At 42.0% G+C, this 18,739-nt stretch overlaps 1 protein-coding gene across 8 annotated transcripts in view; it reads right to left on the bottom strand.

Annotated features, from left to right (window-relative positions):
• The window catches only part of SLC44A3 (solute carrier family 44 member 3), a 93,961-nt gene that overhangs the window by 61,323 nt on the left and 13,899 nt on the right, over nt 1–18,739 (bottom strand). For all 8 annotated transcript variants that reach the window (XM_024751205.1, XM_024751207.1, XM_024751206.1 and 5 more), the window contains 3 exons: nt 5,403–5,563; nt 3,656–3,745; nt 2,098–2,222 (listed from right to left, as the gene is read on the bottom strand). In XM_024751205.1, coding sequence (XP_024606973.1) covers nt 2,098–2,222; nt 3,656–3,745; nt 5,403–5,563 — 376 coding nt within the window. The remainder of the gene's footprint in view (nt 1–2,097; nt 2,223–3,655; nt 3,746–5,402; nt 5,564–18,739) is intronic.

Here is an 18,739-nt window from a genome sequence, read left to right as displayed (position 1 = left end):
GACTGGCCTGAGGAGCCAGGGGAGATGCCCGGAGAAGACGGTAGGAATTTCCATCTCTGTGTCCTCAATGCCTAGCACAACCAACAAGGAAGAGGGACATTTTTTGTTGTTGTCGTTTTTTACTAAAAATTTTAATGAGGCAAAATGATACAATCTTTAGGCAAATAAACTTGGCTTCTAGCTCCTGAGTGGAATGGTAAAATGTGTGTGTTTAAATGTGTGTGTTTTTCAACTATATTATATATAAAATGCTCCCCTCACGTTCAAAGTACACCAGGATATTGACCGCAAGTGATGAGTTAACTCTAACCCGTCACTTCCCCAGTCTCAAGGGAGATCAGTGTTACCCACTGGGGATGGTGCTAGGGGTGCTGGCTGGGCAGGGGGAACAGCAGAGCTGACTCACCACAGGGGTCAAGCCTCAACTTCACCCTTCTGGGCTGCACCTCAGCCTGTGCCCCTAGGCTGACACACTGAGGCGAGCATTCGATGCCATTCATCCCGTTTTCTTCATCGCTGCTAGTGGTTTTACTGAAACCACTGAAATAATCTTCCTAGGCAGCCCCCCTCATAGGCCGCCATCTCTCCCCGTGTACCCCGTCACGGCGTTGCTAGCCCTGTAATTCATCTCATCGTGGGGCGCGTGCTACCTTTGTGTTGTGTCTTTCCAGGTCCATTGCTTAGTGCAGGGCCCTGGGCATAACAGGCGCCCAGTAAACGGTGATGGTGACGAAGAAGCTAGGGCTCTTAAGAGAACAAGCTCCTCAGCAGCAGTCCTTGGTAGAGACTGAGCGGCAGTGACACGTGTGTTAAATGAACGGTGTATGAGCTGTGGTGCGCTTCCTCACTCTGCTCTCACAGCCTGCCCTTTCCCTAGCCTTAAGCTTGGTGAAGAACATTCCCCCGACCCTGGCATCGGGCGGCCATTAATGGCTCAGTGTGTGAAGACAAAGGGAGCCCTGTGGAGGGCTGGGGGTGGGGGAAGGGGAGAAGCAAGCTCTCCGGGCTCCCCGCCCTTCTCCTCCCTGCCCCTAGTGCCAACAGCCCAGCACGCGGCCTGGGGTGCAGGGGGGCCTTTCTTCTCCAGCCTCCTGCACACGCCCTGGCTCAGCTACGGGCCTGGTCCCGGGACGAACCAGGAGCTTTGCTTTATTGGATACTTGCTCACTGAGATGCAGTTCCCGTGACAAACGCAAACCTGACACCTCACTAGAAAGGAGAAAACGGGAAGCCTGTACCAAACATGAGAACCGAAAGATCCCCTTAGAGGAGAGAGCTGAGCTGGTGGGAGAATCTGCCCTTGTTGAAAGATTTAATGGGCGTGTGGAAACCCCGGCTGCCATGCCTGCGTGAAACAGTTAGCAAGCAACACACCAAAGGATGCCCGTGGGCCACCTGAAATCAGTTCCCGACCCTTTCCGGGGCCCTATGATTCCAGAACTGCTATCAGCACCCGGGGAGGGGCCAGAATGATTTTCAGTTGCCAACCACCCTCCCCCAACAACCAGGATCTCCAGGCTCAATGCTCTCTGTTTGCCTGCTCTCAACTAGGGAATTCACCAAGGAGGCGGCGGTTCTCTCAAACCAACTTAGCCTAGCAGCCGCACGTCTGGAAACAAAGGGCTCTCTGTGTTCAAGGGCAGTGCGAGTTGTCACAGCCTTGAGAGCAGAGCATCCACCGGCTAGAGGGGCGGCGACTCTCCGCAAACCAGGAAATGGGAACTGTTGTATGTCTGGCTCCCTCTCCGCGCTGCGGCGTCCCCCCTATAGCCGCCCGTGGGTGCAAGCGGTTCTACTGTGTTCAAGGGTAATGAGTCAGCAAGGGTAACGAACCAACCTCTGAGATGGTGGACGTGACGGAACGAAGTCAGAGCGTTTACTCATCATCTTTTTTAAGGCTGCAATGCATTCCTATGTAGGTATCTCAAATAAAACACAAAGGCACTAGACATGTGGGTACACTCACACCACTAACATGTATATACATCCTGCAGTGAAAGAAAACAAGTGCTCGTGGCTTTTTGGTTAAAACCTAATTATTTGGATTTCAGAGTTCTGCCCGGCTACTTGATCTACTGCTGGAAGGGTGCTTCTTACCGTGATAACTGTAGACACAACAGCAAACCCCAGCAAACACTTCATGTTCTCCCTTTCTGTGTCCAATTCTGTGCTGAGGTCATTAGTGTAGTCATAATACAGCCACCATAAGACACCACAGACAACTGGAAAGCAAAACACCAGCAGAACTCAGCGCGCATGCCACGAGGTAAGCATCCGCCCCTCCCTTCACACCAGGCGGCCCTGCCCAGGCAGTGGGTCCCAAACCCCTGGGGCTTTGCAGGCACTGACCGGCCCTCTGAAGCAGCTGGATGGGGCCAGCTGAGGACCTGCCAGACCTGGGGTGGCTGCCCGTCTCTGGGAGACGCAGGGAGGTAACTCCGGAACACAGATGTGTCCTGTCAGCCTGGCCCATGGGTGGGGCTGGGTGTGAGCAGGGAGGAAACCACACTGACGGGATGGTGAGAGGAACAATACTAGAGTCTAAAGTCTAAAATTTCCAAGTGAGCTCTGTGGGTGACAACTCCAGGGGCAACCTGGATATTGGCTTGGCACCTACAAAACTGGGCGGACGCCTCGACATTGCACGTGCTCTGCATTTAGGTACTAAGTGCTACCTGCAGCACATCCACAGTGACGACAGGGAGGTCACAGTCGTCTTTACTAGCCGTGGGTGGGGAAGGCACCCTCACAAGCCATAGTGCGTGTCCTCCAGCACCTGCACGCTGGGCACCTGTGATCTGCAGAACTGACTGTTTAGGGGATGAAACTCCAAATTGGGCATGCCAATTATTAAAAATTAAAATATCCTATACTAGTTCGGAAACAGCTGCTGCCTTGAGCTCCCTGCATGCCTCTGCCCCTCGGACCTTCTTCCCCGACAACTTCTGGATGGATCCAGGACCCAGCACTGAAAAGGAAAACAGTGGGCACCGGGCAGCGTCTCCGGGACCCTGCCCCAGCTCAGGGCCTGCGTCTCTTCAGATTGGCCGGAGCCTTTGCATGACAATGTGGGTACCCACAGGTGATGTGAAAATTCAGAAGACATCCTTTAAAGCAACGGTCCCCAACCTTTTTGGCACCAGGGACCGGTTTTGTGGAAGACACTTGTTCCACGCACAGGGTGGGAGGTGAGGGGATGGTTCAGGCCGTAATGCGAGCGATGGGGGAGGATGGAGAGCGGCAGATGAAGCTTCGCTCCATCGCCTCCTGCTGTGCAGCCTGGTTCCTAACAGGCCTCGGACCGGGGGTTGGGGACCTCTGCTTTAAAAGCGCTTCCAGTAGGCATTGGAACTGACTTTTAGTGGTGTGGAAATCAGTACCACTCACCTGGCCGGCTCATCTGAGAGGCGGCACAGTGCAGAAGAGACAGAAGGCTGAGCAGGAGGAACTCTGCTGTGATCTGTGAGACAGAAGCAATCCTGTGGTCCTCCCTGACCTCTCTGGGCCTGGGTCTCCTCATATGTAACATGAGGGAGTTGGACGAGAGACTCTCTAAGACCCCATGTAGCTCAGCAATGCCAGCTTTTAAGTTCTACACTTAATGGAAAGGCTTTTCATTTAATCAAGAAGAAATCAATCAAGTGGAAATACTTACACAGCAATCCCAAAACAATCAGTGCAATGAAAATGTGAACCAGAAGGGTGGTGATGAATCGGAAGGTGAACATCATGGCCAAAGACAAGGCTAGAAAATTAAGCAAAACATATAAATTCTAACAACCACCAAGGCATGGGGGGGATGATAATGGGGCTGGAACGCCTAAACCTTCCAAAAGAGGGAGGGCTGAGGACTTCCTTCAATCTCTAGATATCTTGGACATCTACCAAAGAAAAAAACAAGACACACCCAGGCCCCTCTCTGAAGCATACACAAGTGAGGTCTGTGACAGTGCCACTTCCTGAAAGTGCTAGCATTCTTCTTGAATTAAAAAAAAATTCTTTTAAAGCAGGTATTATTCCCCAAAACCCTAAACTTTCTTTTTTTCTTTTAAGTCCAAATGAACCATCTAAAATTTTTTATCAAACTTAACTCTTTTGATTTCATAACTTATCTAAAGTTCTAATTTTCTGTTCTCAGATACTCTCATTAAATATGAAAGATGAATGCCTTTAAAAATGAAAAATTTAAGATTATAAGATGTATGTATAAAAATCTGCACATCTGTTTCCAATTCGGGAGTTTTTAGGCCTATGAATTTATTCTAAGTACTTCAGTGAATTTATAAATACTATATTACTTATTTTTCTAAACAAGAATTCAAGATTACATATAGATATTTGGGTGTAGTGGTTAAGAACACGGGTTTAGAATCAGATAGGTCTGGGCTGAGTCTCAGCTCTGCACCTCTGCTTGGCCAAGCCTCAGACCTCTCTAAGCCTCAGCTTCCTCTCCTGCAAATGGTGATAGGGTTCTGATGAGGTTTAATGTGTTAACAGCAAGCAGGATGTCTGGCCCATCTGGGTCATAAAAAGTCTGGAAGTTACATAACGGTGGCTAGTTAGGCATCCCCAAGCATTCAGGAATTAGTAACCTTTAGGTAATGAAATTATGGAAAACTCAATTTGTAAACTGGCAAAATTATGTTAATGGCTGATCAAAGAGTTTCTTTCAACCTTCCAAGGTTGGGAGACAGCCGCTGTAAATAACGGGGTAAATAAGAGGCCACTGCTATTGCCTACAGCAGCAGAGAGAACTAATTCGTTCAAAGAGAAGGTCGACTCTTAAAGGAGCTCATCGAGCTGAAATAGCAAATGGGAAGTCAAACGGTGACGAGCGCCTGGGGGGCTGCTTCCAGAAAGGCCGGGAAAAGGCATGATCTGGCTCAAGACCTTGACCCTCCTACAACCCAGCAGGCCTGTTCCTAGGAGGAGCTGGATACATCAGGTCAATGCCCTCTGATGCTATGCCCTCTGTGCTACATGCAATGATGCACACACCTCCTTCCCTTGCTCACCAAGCAGCCTTGTGATCGGGCTTGCCTAGGGGAAGAGGGCTCGCGGGCCAGAGGACATGCGTTCCTGGTACTTATCATGGCCACTTCACAAAGTGGCAATCTGCTCTGCACATCCATCCTTATGCAGAGCTGAGGGGCAGGCCCTGGGACGCGGTCACTCTCTAAGGCAGCCCCACCTAGTGAGGCCTCGGGGCAGAGAGCCAGCTGGCCTCTCCCCAGTCTTACTGCCCCCTGCTCCACTTGAACCTGAAACACTGAAAATAACTACAAAGAAAATATATGAAGTTTTATATTTAAGTCAAGAGGCTAATTTCCATTGTACAACATACATAAGTGCTAGAAACTTTGGTATAAATAGTCACTGAAATAAAATTAATTGAAAATTACCGAAGGCGAGGACACAGAGACCGAGGATTGTGTCTCTTCCTGACATTATTCCACTTAGAATTCGATGGAGGGCGTCAACATCATTGATCAAAACAGATGCAAACAGGGAATAACACTCAGGAGTTTGAGGGATGCATCGATTAAACAAGGGAAAAGACTTGCTAAAAAATAAAAGAATAAGTGGCAAAGATGTTTACTTAATTACTTATCTTAAAAAAAGATGTTTATTTAAAATTCTCAGCAACCAAAATGTATAAGATCTACAATAATAAAAAGAAGTTTAACATCTTGTTTGCAGTCTACACCTTACAAAGCCAGGCATCTGTGCTGCCAGTGTTCCCCTGATGCCCGGATGGGAAACTGATTATGGAGACCCACAGACACCAGGAACCTAATCTTGGGGAGTGACATTGCTGACTCTCATGTCTTGGCCCTTCCTGGATAACAAACTACCAACTCCAACGCAAGAATCACATTTCTTTTAGGAACTATTAGAGATTAAGGACTGGCTCAATCAAAAGCTGTACTAATGAAACCACCAGCTTTATTTCTATCCTCTTTAAGAAGATGTAAAAGCCTTGAGAGTTTTGTTACAAACAGAGTGAGTGCTTAATAAATGAGTGATAAATGTATGAATGAAGCTGTGGTTGATAACTGCCTTGGGTAGATGAAAAAGCTGACCTCTTTTGGGGCCCTTCCTGAAACGGAAAAATGCCCAGGAATGTTCATCCTAATGCATCTTAATGAGGCCACACATACCTTCACAGCATCCTGCTCTTCTTTCCTTCTGTGGGCCCCAAACAGTGGAAATAATCCTGATCCAAGAAGTGCCAAATTATCTGACAAGTTGCTAAAACATTAGGCAGTCGCCAACATCGCATTGCCATGAAGGCAAAATGCCTTCTGAAATCCCAGTGAAGCTCAACACAGAACATACAGCAGGATCTTTCTCAGGAGTCACAACTGTATGTGAGAGTTCCCGAGTCACTGAATGGTGATTTAAGAGAACAGCAATACAACCGAGCCGTTGTTTTCTTTAAATTAAAAATTTTGCAAGTGTGATACATTCACACAGCTCAGATTCCAAAAAGGTGCAATAGGATAAACTGTGAGTAACTGCACTTTCTTCTCCTTGGGCCACGGAAATACATTTCCTCACAGGCGACCGTTGTTTTGGTTTCTTGTATATCATTCTAGAGACGTTTTTAGCATACACGAACGTAATAGGAAATTTAAATAGGAGTCTGCTGCTGAGGCTCAAAGATAATAAAAATTATATCCCCAAATGAGATGCCAGACCCCACCAAGCAGGGCTTGTCAAAAGAGAGGTAGGAGAAACCTGGTTATTCTCTTAAACCTTCACCCACACTGAATATAAGAGTGTTGGAAGTTGGAGATTAGAAGAGCATTTTATAAAATAAACTTTTACTTTTGGAATAACTTTAGTGTTACTGAAAAATTGCAAACATGGTACAGAGAGTTTCCATGTACCTTCACTCACCTCCACCTAATGTTAACATCTGACATAGCCACAGTACATTTGTGAAAATTAAGAAATCAACATTGGTGGGCTTCCCTGGTGGCGCAGTGGTTGAGAGTCCGCCTGCCGATGCAGGGGACACGGGTTCGTGCCCCTGTCTGGGAGGACCCCACATGCCGTGGAGCAGCTGGGCCCGTGAGCCATGGCCGCTGGGCCTGCACGTCCGGAGCCTGTGCTCCGCAGCGGGAGATGCCACAACAGTGAGAGGCCCGCGTACCGCAAAAAACAAAACAAAAACCAAAAAAAAATTGGTGCTACACTATTAACTAAACCACAATCTTTATTTGGAAGTCACCATTTTCCACCAATTCCTTTTTCTGTTCCGGGATACCACACTGCATTTATTTGTTGTGTCTCTCTTGGTTTGTGACAGTTTCTTAGTTCTTCCCTATTTCTCATAACTTTGACACTTTTGAAGATTCATGGCCAGGTATTTTATAAAATGTCCTTCAAGCTATAGAATGACCCTCACATTTTCTCATGATTAGGCTGCAGTTATGGGTTTATGGGAAGAAAACCACAGAGGCGAAGAGCTATTCTCAGAGGATCACATCAGGGGACACGACAGCAACATGACACCACTGCTGGAGTTGCCCGAAATCACTTGGTTAAGGTGGCTGGTACCTGCCAGTTTTCTCCACTGGAATCTGACTATTCTTCTCTTTCTACACTCTGTTCTTTAGAAGTGATTCACTAAATCCAGCCTGCTCTCAAGAAGAGGGAAATTAAGGTCCACCTCCTGGAGGAGGAATATCTACACACATTATCTGAGATCCTCTGTAAAGATTTATCCCCTTTCTCCCATTTATTTATTTACTTAATCAGTCATTTATTTATATAAGTATGGACTCATGGATATTTACTTTATCATCAACCCTAGTACGTAGCTTCAAAATTGCTAAATAGTACCCCGTGAGAAACAAATTTACCAACTAGAGCACAGTGTTTATGTACAGTATTTTAAATTTTTTGGTGTTTTTTTTTTCTTGGCTTTAGCTTACAGTATGTAGTCACAGGGTTATTTCCCAAAGTTACTTAGGCCAGCTCCTTTTCTCTCTACTCCCTTCAGTTAGGTTATGTCATACATTTATAATAAGTTAAATTCATTTGTTGTAGTCTACATTTTATCCTGAGATCTCCTGATACCTTGGTTGATTGTATTTTTTATTTGGATACAGTTGACTGTGTACAGGTGTTGGCAAGTGCATAGACTCACGTACAAGAGCAATTCTAAAGAGATCTTTTTGTTTTTGTTTTGAGAGAGAGAACTGCCATGTGAATCTATCGCTGTCCCTTAGGGTGAGGGATACTACTCCCTCACCCTAAGATGAGAAGTGAAAAGATGTTTCCTGGAAACAGATGAGAAGTGTTTCCTGGAAAACTCAGAGGCTTTACAGACCTTAACCCATGGGTTAAGGTCTGAGCCCTGAGAACGGGGTGGGGCTGGTGTCCAGGATGGTTACATGAACGACTGTGGGGACCTTAACGGAAAGAAGCTGTGGGTAGCTGCTCAGTGCCTCGGGAGAGGGGAAGGAAGGCCCAACCAGAGGAATAGGGAAATGATCAGCCAGGGCAGAGATGCACTCGACCATGTAAGGGGCACTGCTGGTGAGAAAGTCCATTGATGGAACTTTCCAAATAACCCGGAAAGTGCTTCATGGAGAAAGCTGGCTGGAACATCTCCCAAGCCCAGAAGACTCATCCTAGAATCAGTACTAGTCAAGTAAAAATGCTCCTGGCTCCTTCTGTCTTCTCTTCACTTTTGGTGTGCCAGCCCCAAGAGTCAGAAGCCCGTTTTAGCAAGTTGGGAAAGGAAGGGGTGAGGAAGTAGGAGAGGAGAGAGAAGCAGAGGATTGCACCTCCCCTGACCCAAGCCGTCTCCCTGCTCCTGACCCAACCTGGGGGACGGAGAAGCTTCAACTTCCGGTCAAGTTTGAAGTCTGTCACACTGCGCTGAGCATTTTAATTCCTGAATTGAAAGTGTCTTTTACCACTTAAAGTGACTGAGTCCTTACTACCTAAAAGTAACCAGAGAAGTCCTGCGAACCGTGTTTTCATTCAGGGTCAGAGAAAAAACTAGTCTGGCTGAATAAATTTAAAGAGACAGAGAAACAAAGCTAGAGTGGCTTTCTAACTACATCCTATAGGTTATGTTTGATGTAATGATTATACAGGCAAATATACACACACACACGTATACATACTTATATGTATATAAACACATAAGTCACACTTATGATATTTCCTTTTTATGGAAAAGGTGGTACACTGCATACTGCTTTATAGTTAGCTTTTTTTTTTAACTTAATACATCTTGTAGCTCTGCTCACAATAGAATATAAGAGATTCCTCTTATTTTTACTGAGGTAAAATTTACAGATAGTGAAATGTACAGATCTTAAACATACAGTCAGTGGCTTTTGACAAATACATATGTCAATGTAACCACCAGCCCTTTCAAGATGCAGAACAGCTTTTTTACCCCAGAAAGTTCCCTCATGCCCCCTTCCAATCAATCTCCATGCCTCTACAGGCACTATTAATCTGATTGCTATAACTAAACATTAGTTTTGGCTCTTGTCTAATCCCATTTAAATGGAATCACATAGTACGCACTTTTCTGTGTCCAGCTTCTTACACTCAGCTGTCACATGTATCAGCAGATCACTCCTTTAACTGCTGAGTGCTGTTCCACTGTATGAATACACTACCACTTGTTTGTCTAGTCTCCTGTTGATTGCCATTTGAGTTGTTTACAGCTTTGAGCTATTAAAAATAAAGCTGCTATCCAGGACCTACTGTATAGCACAGGGCACTATATTCAATGTCTTGTCATAACCTATAATGGAAACCTGAAAAATAATATATTTATATACATACATATATATGTGTGTATAACTGAATCACTTTGCTGTATACCTGAAACACTGTAAATCAACTATACTTCAGTTAAAAAAAGATACATCATCATCATTTTTAAAAAGCTGCTAGTAACGTTCGTATAAGTCTCTTTAGGGACACACATTTTCATTTCTCCAAGTAACTACCTAAAAGTGGAATTGTTGGGTCATATGGAAAGTGTATGCTTAGCTTTATAAGAAGCACCAAACTTTTTCCAAAGTGGCTGCAGCATTTATATCCCACCAGCAATGGCTGAGACTTCTAGCTGTTCTACCTCCTCACCAGCACTTGATATGGTTCACCTTTACGATGGGAGCCCTTCTAGTAAGCATGTAGTGATATCTCACGGGATTTTCAATTTGCATTTTCCTGATGGCTAACAGTGGTAAGCATCTTTGTATGTACCTATTGGCTCTTTGTTTATCTTCTTTTGAAAAGTGTCTGTTCAAGTCTTTTGCCTGGTTTTATTGGGTTGTTTGACTTTTTGTTATTGATTTAAAGTAGGGATCAGTCAAATTCAGCCCACCATGTTTTTGTACATGAAGCTTTATTGGAGCACAGCACAATCCATTTCTTTATGTATTTTCTATGGCTGCCCTTGCCCTGCCCTGGCAGAGTTAAGTACTAGTGGATACTGAGATGATAATGTCCACAAAGCCTAAAATATCTACTATATGGCCCTTTAAAGAAAAAGATTGCAGATGCTGATTTAAAGAAATTCTTTATATACATACTCTGGATTTAAGCATTTGTCATATATACATACTGTGAATATTTTCTCCAAGACTGTTGCTTCTTTTTTTTGGTTTGTTTTGCATTTTCTTAACGGTATCTTTAGATGAATAGAAGTTTTTAATTTTGATGAAGTCCAATGTATCATTTTTTTTCTTTTATGTATAGTGCTTTGTGTGCCCTCTCAAATTTTTGCCTACTTCAAGGCGGCAAAGATATTCTTCTATTTTTCTTCTAGAAGCTTTATAGTTTTAGCTTCTTAGGTTTAGGTCTAGGATCTATCTAAAATTAGTTTTTGTGTGTGGTATAAGGTAAGAGTCCTCAATCAAAATGACCAAGTCATTTCCCCCCATGTCTTTCCACTTATTTTAGCACCATTTGTTGAAAAGGCTTCTTCTCCCCATGAAACTGCCTTGCCACTTTCACTAAAAATCAATTGGCCATGTATATGTTACTCTATTTCTGGGCTCTCTATTCTGATTCACTTATCTGTCTATCCTCATTCCAATTTTTTGTGGTACGCGAGCCTCTCACTGTTGTGGCCTCTCCCGTTGCGGAGCACAGGCTCCAAACGCGCAGGCTCCGCGGCCATGGCTCACGCGCCCAGCCGCTCCGCGGCATATGGGATCTTCCCGGAACGGGGCATGAGCCCGTGTCCCCTGAATCGGCAGGCGGACTCTCAACCACTGCGCCACCAGGGAAGCCCCCACACTGTCTTAATCACTGTAATTTTGTAATAACTTTTGAAATCAGGTGTTATGAGCTCTCTAACTTGGTTCTTCTTCAAGTTTTGTGTGTGTGTGTGTGTGTGTGTGTGTGTGTGTGTGTGTGTGTGTAAACCTATGTCTTTAGCATTTTCTATATTTTTTAGAATAAACTTGTCAATTTCTACAAAAATTATATTGGGGCACTGTGTTGAATCTATAGAACAATTTAGGGAGAAGAGACATCCTAACAATATGAAAACTTCCAATTCATGAATTAGGTATATTTCTCTACTTATTTAGGTGTTCTTTAATTTCTCTCAGCAATGTCTTATCAAAGTTTTCAGTTGAGGGCTCACATGTCTTCTGTTAAATATATTCCTAGTTATTCTATACATTTTTGATAGTGCTGAAGATGGACTTCAAAATTATTTCCTAGTTGTTTGTTGCTAATACATAGAAATGTAACTTGACTTTGTAGTTTGCAGATTTGCTAAATTCACTAAGTAATTATTTTGTAGATTCCTTTGGATTTTCTATGCAAACAATTAGGTCATCTATTAATAAAGATGGTTTCGCCTCTTCCAATCTATTTTTTTCCCTTACTTTACTGCAATTCCTAGGACCTCTATTACAGTGGTGAGTAGAAGTGGTAAGAGCATATATCCTTGCCTTGTTTCTAATTTTAGGTAGAAAGCATTTTATAGTTCACCATTATGTATAATATTAACTATAGATTTCTCAGAGATGCCCTTTATCAGACTGAGAAAGTTCTCAGCTATTCCCAGCTAGCCACTTATTTAAAAAAAAAGAGCTAAATAGTGTTACATTAAGTGATATACCATTATTTATTTAAGCAGCCCTCTATTGAAAGCCATTTAGATTGCTTTAATTATTTTGCTATTATAAACGCTGCAGTGAATAACCTTATACTAATGTCATTTCACACTGGTACATGTATACCTGAAGATTAAATTCCTAGAAGTAGAAATGCTTGATTAAAAAGCGATGAATGTAGGGAGGGGGATCAAGATGGCGGGGCAGGAGAATGCGGACCTCACCTCCCCCCACAAACACATCAAAAATATATCTACATGTGGAGCAATTCTCATGGAAAACTAACCGGAAACCAGCAGAAGAACTCCTATACCACCAAGGTTGCAAGAAAGATTTCTACATAACCAGTTGGGACAGAAAAGGCACTGGGTTGGGACCTGTGCCCCTGAGAAGCAAGCAGGTCAAGCCACAATCTGGGCATCCGAGTCCTGGGCTCCTGTGTGGAGAAGACAAGCCCCCTTTCCTGCTGGAAAATCTGCTGCGACAGACAGAAGGGCTAGAGAAGCCTAGACTCTGCTTGCAAGGAGTGTGTGACTGCTGTCTTGCTGACAATCAGGGTGGAGAGAGCCATGCACGGATGGCTGCTGCCTCGTCGCACTTCTTAATCAGAAGGGGCAAACACCCTGGCCCTGCTCACTCCACACCACAGCCTGCTGCGAGATCAGGGCAAAGATTCAGTTTAGCTATGCAGAACCAGACCAGGTCACCTGGGGTGTGATCCAGGTGAAGGCACAGAGGCCACTGCACATGGATGGGGCGAGTGGAGCCATAGTGGCCACTGTCAGGGTGAGCACAGGGAGGTGCCACAAGAGCACACAGAGGCTAACGGCTGAATCTCGGGCAGACAGGCACTGGTAATTCATCTAGCTACACAGAGACAGCCCAGAGGGCCTGGAATGCGGTCCAGGTGCGGCAGTGATGGCCACTGTCAGTGCATTCAGGGGTAGCAGATTATCTCCCAGTGAGAGCACCCCAGCTAAGCCCACTTCACACCACGGCTTAGCCTAGACCTGGGGCAGACAGGTCCTGGTAGAAAACTGGCACCGAAGCAGCATAGATGGCAGGCAGGAGCATAGCCACCTAAACTCCTGCAGCCACAACGTCCTGACCTGCAGCCCCAGCCCACTCCACACCACAGCCTTGCACTAGGTATGGGATGAACACAACAGAGAAAGGGATGCGATCTTGGGCTGCTTCTAAGCAGAGCCATGGGGGCCCACAGGTCCTCTGTGACCGCACGGGCCTCAATTGCTTTAGTATTCACCTCCCTAGGGGTGGGGCACGCACTCAAGGGCAATAGAGCCTGACTGAACCTGACCTTCAGGGCTTCTAATCCAACAACTGGGGAGCAGACTCTGCCCCTGACAGGGTGACAACAGCCACAGAACAGAAGGGAAGCCCCACCTCATATCCTGCACAGGGTCTAGAAACAACAACACGAACTACACCTCCTATCAAGGGGATAATGGCCAGCAAACTCTGAGGAAAGACCTGGCTGGCAGCCATACCCAAGCCAGCAACTTGTACCAAAGACATTGGACATGGACAGTCTACACAGAGATGCTCCCACATAAAAACACCCCTTCAGGACCACAGTAGATAATTGTGTTTCCTAAATTTATAAAGACAGAGAAAGTTAAATAAAATGAAAAGGCAAAGGAACTACTCCCAATTAAATGAAAAAGGAAAATCCCCTGAAAGAACAAACAATGAAACAGACCTCTCCAATCCACTACACCCCAAGTTAAAAAAGTTGGCAATAAAAATGATAACTGAATTAAGAAAGATTATTGATAGAAATGCAGATCACTGTAACAAGGAGCTAGAAACTATAAAGGTGAACCAATCAAAAAGAGACAATTCAACTGCCAAGATAAAAACCAATCTAGAAGCAATTCATAGCAGAATAAATGACACAGAAGAATGAATAAGTGACTGGAAGATAGAATAATGGAAATCACCCAAGCAGAACAGCAGATAGAAAGACAAATGAAAACAAATGAAAGCAACATACGAGACTTATGGGATAATATAAAATGTGCCAACCTACACATAATAGGCATTCCAGAAGGAGAAGGTAGCGGGGATTGAAAATGTATTTGAAGAAATTATGGCTGAAAACTTCCCAAACCTTAAGAAGGAAATACATAACCAGGTGCAGGAAGCACAGAGGGTCCCAAACAATATGAACCCAAACAGACCCACACCAAGACATATCATAATTAAGATGGCAAAAGTTAAAGGGAGGATTCTAAAGGCAGCAAGAGAAAAACAAAGAGTCAGTTACAAGGGAACCCCCATAAGGCTATCAGCTGATTTCTCTGCAGAAACTTTGCAGGACCTGAAGGGAGTGGCAAGATGCATTCAAAGTCCTGAAAGGGAAAAACCTAGGATGCTCCACCCAGCATGATTATCATTTAGAATAGAAGGAGAGAGAAAGATTTCCCAGAGAGGCAAAAACAAAAATCATCCAGCAATACTAAACCTACCCTAAAAGAAACATCAAAGGGTCTTCTCTAAATAGAAAACCCACAAGAATTTATAGGAAAGGGAAAATCATAATAGAAAAGGCAAATATATAAAAGGATTGACGATTACTTAAATAAGCCAGTACATAGATTAAACAACAATAAAAAATTGTAAAAGCAATTGTACTTACAATAAATAGGAAAAGGATAAGCATGAAGATGTAAAATATGACATCAAAAGCACAAAATGTGAGGGAGGGGAGTATAAAAATGTAGATCTTTTAGAATGTCTTTGACCTTGAATGACTATTAGTTTAAAGCAAGTAAATAGATATAGTTGTGGGTCAACATGCTTGAACTTCATGGTAACTACAAATCAAAAGCAGAACAGATTCACAAAAAACAAAAAGAAAGGAACTCAAGCATACTACAAAAGAAAGTCATCAAATCACAAAAGAAAGTACAAAAAGAAGAAGAAATGAATGAAGAAGAACTACAGAACAACTGGAAAACAAGGATTAAAATGGCAATAAATACATACCTATCAATTATTACTTTAAATGTCAATGGACCAAATGCTCCACTCAAAAGACATAGCATGGCAGATTGAATAAAAGAAACAAGAAACTACAATATGCTGCCTGCAAGAGACTCACTTCAGGGCAAAAGACACTCACAGACTAAAAATGAGGGTATAGAAAAAAATATTTAATGTAACTAGAAACAAGAAGAAAGCAGGGGTAGCAATACTCATATCAGACAAAATAGGCTTTAAAATAAAGGCCATAAAGAAAGACAAAGAAGGACATTAAGTAATGATAAAGGGTTCAATACAAGAAGAGGATATTACACTCTTTAATATTATGCACCCAGTATGGGACCTCCTAAATACATAAAACAAATACTAACAAGCATAAAGGGAGAAATGGACAAGAATACAATAATAGTAGGAGACTTTAACCCTCCACTGACATCAATGGACAGATCATCCAGACAGAAAATCACTAAGGCAACAGAGGTCCTAAATGACACAATAAACCAGCTGTAACTAACTGATATCTACAGGACACTACAGCCAAAAAAACCATAATACACGTTCTTTTCAAGCGCACATGGAATGTTCTCCTGGATACACCATGTACTAGGTCACAAAGCAAGCCTCAATAAATTTAAGAGGACAGAAATTATTTCAAGCATCTTTTCTGACCACAGGAGTATGAAACTAGAAATCCACTACAGAAAGAAAAAGAGGAAAATACTAAACAACATCCTACTGAAAAAAAAAAAACCCCAAAAAACAAACAAACAAAAATGGGCCATGATGAAATCAAAGAAGAAATTGGAAAATACCTTGATACAAATGAAAATGAAAATATAACCTTACAAAATCTATGAGATGCAGTAAAAGCAGTTCTAAGAGGGAAGTTCATAGTGATACAGGCCTTCTTTAAGAAACAAGAAAAATCATAAATAAACAACCTAACCGGTCACCTAAAGAATTAGAAAAAGAACAAACAAAACCCAAAGTCAGCAGAAGGAAGGAAACAATAAAGATCAGAGAGGAAATACATAAAATAGAGTTAAAAGAATTGAAAAGATCAATAAAACCAAGAGGTAGTTTTTTTAAAAGATAAACAAAATCAACAAACCTCTAGCCAGGCTTACCAATAGGAAAAGAGAGAGGATCCAAATAAACAAAACAAGAAATGAAAGAGAAGAAATAACTTAATAACACAGAAATATTAAAACATTAGAAAATATTATGAACAGTTATACGCCAACAAATGGGACAACCTAGAAGAAATGGTAAAGTTTCTAGAAACATACAGCCTACCAAGGCTGAGTCAAGAAGAAACAGATAATTTGAACAGACATTACTAGAAGTGAAATAGAATGTGTAATAATAAAAAAAAAAACTCCCTGCAAACAAAAGTCTAGGACCAGACAGCTTCACTGGGGAATCTTACCAAACATGTAAAGATGAACTTATATCTATCTTTCTCAAACAATTCCAAAAAGTTGAAGAGAGAGGAACACTCACAAATTTATTCTATGAGGCTACCATCACGCTGATGCCAAAACCGGACAAAGACACTACCAAAAAAGAAAATTACAGGCCTATATCTTTGATGAATATAGATGCAAAAATCTCAACAAAATATTAGCAAACCAAATCCATACATAAAAAGGATCATACACCATGATCAAGTTGGATTAATTGCAGGGTTGCAAGAAAGGTTCAACATATACAAATCAATCAATGTGATTCACCACATTAACAAAAGACAAAAATCACATAATCATTTCAATAGATGCAAAAAAATTTGACAAAATTCAACATTCATTCATGATAAAAACACTCACCAAAGTGGATAAAGGCAATATATCTCAATATAACAAAAGCCATTTATGACAAATCCACAGCCAACACAATACTCAACAGTGAAAAACAAACGCCTTCCCACTAAATTCTACCAATAGGAAAAGAGAGAGGATCCAAATAAACAAAACAAGAAATGAAAGAGAAGAAATAACTTAATAACACAGAAATATTAAAACATTAGAAAATATTATGAACAGTTATACGCCAACAAATGGGACAACCTAGAAGAAATGGTAAAGTTTCTAGAAACATACAGCCTACCAAGGCTGAGTCAAGAAGAAACAGATAATTTGAACAGACATTACTAGAAGTGAAATAGAATGTGTAATAATAAAAAAAAAAACTCCCTGCAAACAAAAGTCTAGGACCAGACAGCTTCACTGGGGAATCTTACCAAACATGTAAAGATGAACTTATATCTATCTTTCTCAAACAATTCCAAAAAGTTGAAGAGAGAGGAACACTCACAAATTTATTCTATGAGGCTACCATCACGCTGATGCCAAAACCGGACAAAGACACTACCAAAAAAGAAAATTACAGGCCTATATCTTTGATGAATATAGATGCAAAAATCTCAACAAAATATTAGCAAACCAAATCCATACATAAAAAGGATCATACACCATGATCAAGTTGGATTAATTGCAGGGTTGCAAGAAAGGTTCAACATATACAAATCAATCAATGTGATTCACCACATTAACAAAAGACAAAAATCACATAATCATTTCAATAGATGCAAAAAAATTTGACAAAATTCAACATTCATTCATGATAAAAACACTCACCAAAGTGGATATAAAGGCAATATATCTCAATATAATAAAAGCCATTTATGACAAATCCACAGCCAACACAATACTCAACAGTGAAAAACAAACGCCTTCCCACTAAATTCAGGAAAAAGACAAGGATGCCCGCTCTCACCACTTCTATTCAACATAGTATTGGAAGTCTTAGCCACAGCAATCAGACAAGAAAAAGAAATAAAAGGTATCCAAATTGGAAGGGAAGAGGTAAAACTGTCACTATTTGCAGATGACATGATACTCTATGTAGAGAACCCTAAAGTTTCCACACAAAAACTACTAGAACTAATAAACGAATTCAGCAAGGTAGCAGGATACAAAATTAGTATACAGAAATCTGTTGTACTTCTTTACACTAATAACAAAATATCAAAAAAATTTAAAAGTCCCATTTAAAATCTCATTTAAAAAAAACACATAGGAATAAAATTAACCAAAGAGGTGAAAGACTATATGCTGAAAACTATAAAACATTGAAAAAGAAACTGAAGAAGATTCAAAGAAATGGAAAGACACCCCATTCTCTTGGATTGGGAGAAGTAATATTGTTAAAATGGCCATATTACCCAAGGCAACCTACAGACTTAATGTGATCCCTATCAAAATATCCGTGACATTTTTCACAGAACTAGAACAAATAATCCTAAAATTTATATGGAACCACAAAAGACCCCATATTGCCAAAGCAATACTGAGAAAAAAGAACAAAGCTAGAGGTACAACCCTTCCAGACTTCAGACAATGCTATAAAGCAATGGTAATCAAAACAGCATGGTACTGGCACAAAAGCAGACATATAGATTGATGGAACAGGATACAGAGCCCAGAAATAAACCCACACACCTATGGTCAATTAATCTACGACAAAGGATGCAAGAACATGCAATGGAGAAAAGACAGTCTCTTCAATAAGTGGTGCTGGGAAAACTGGAGTTACTTGTAAAAGAATAAAATTAGAAC

Source organism: Neophocaena asiaeorientalis, unplaced genomic scaffold (assembly GCF_003031525.2).
Source record: "Neophocaena asiaeorientalis asiaeorientalis breed wild unplaced genomic scaffold, Neophocaena_asiaeorientalis_V1.1 scaffold147, whole genome shotgun sequence".
Lineage (NCBI taxonomy): Eukaryota > Metazoa > Chordata > Mammalia > Artiodactyla > Phocoenidae > Neophocaena > Neophocaena asiaeorientalis.
Note: the sequence above shows the minus strand (reverse complement) of the source record. Positions and strands in the feature narration are given on the sequence as shown.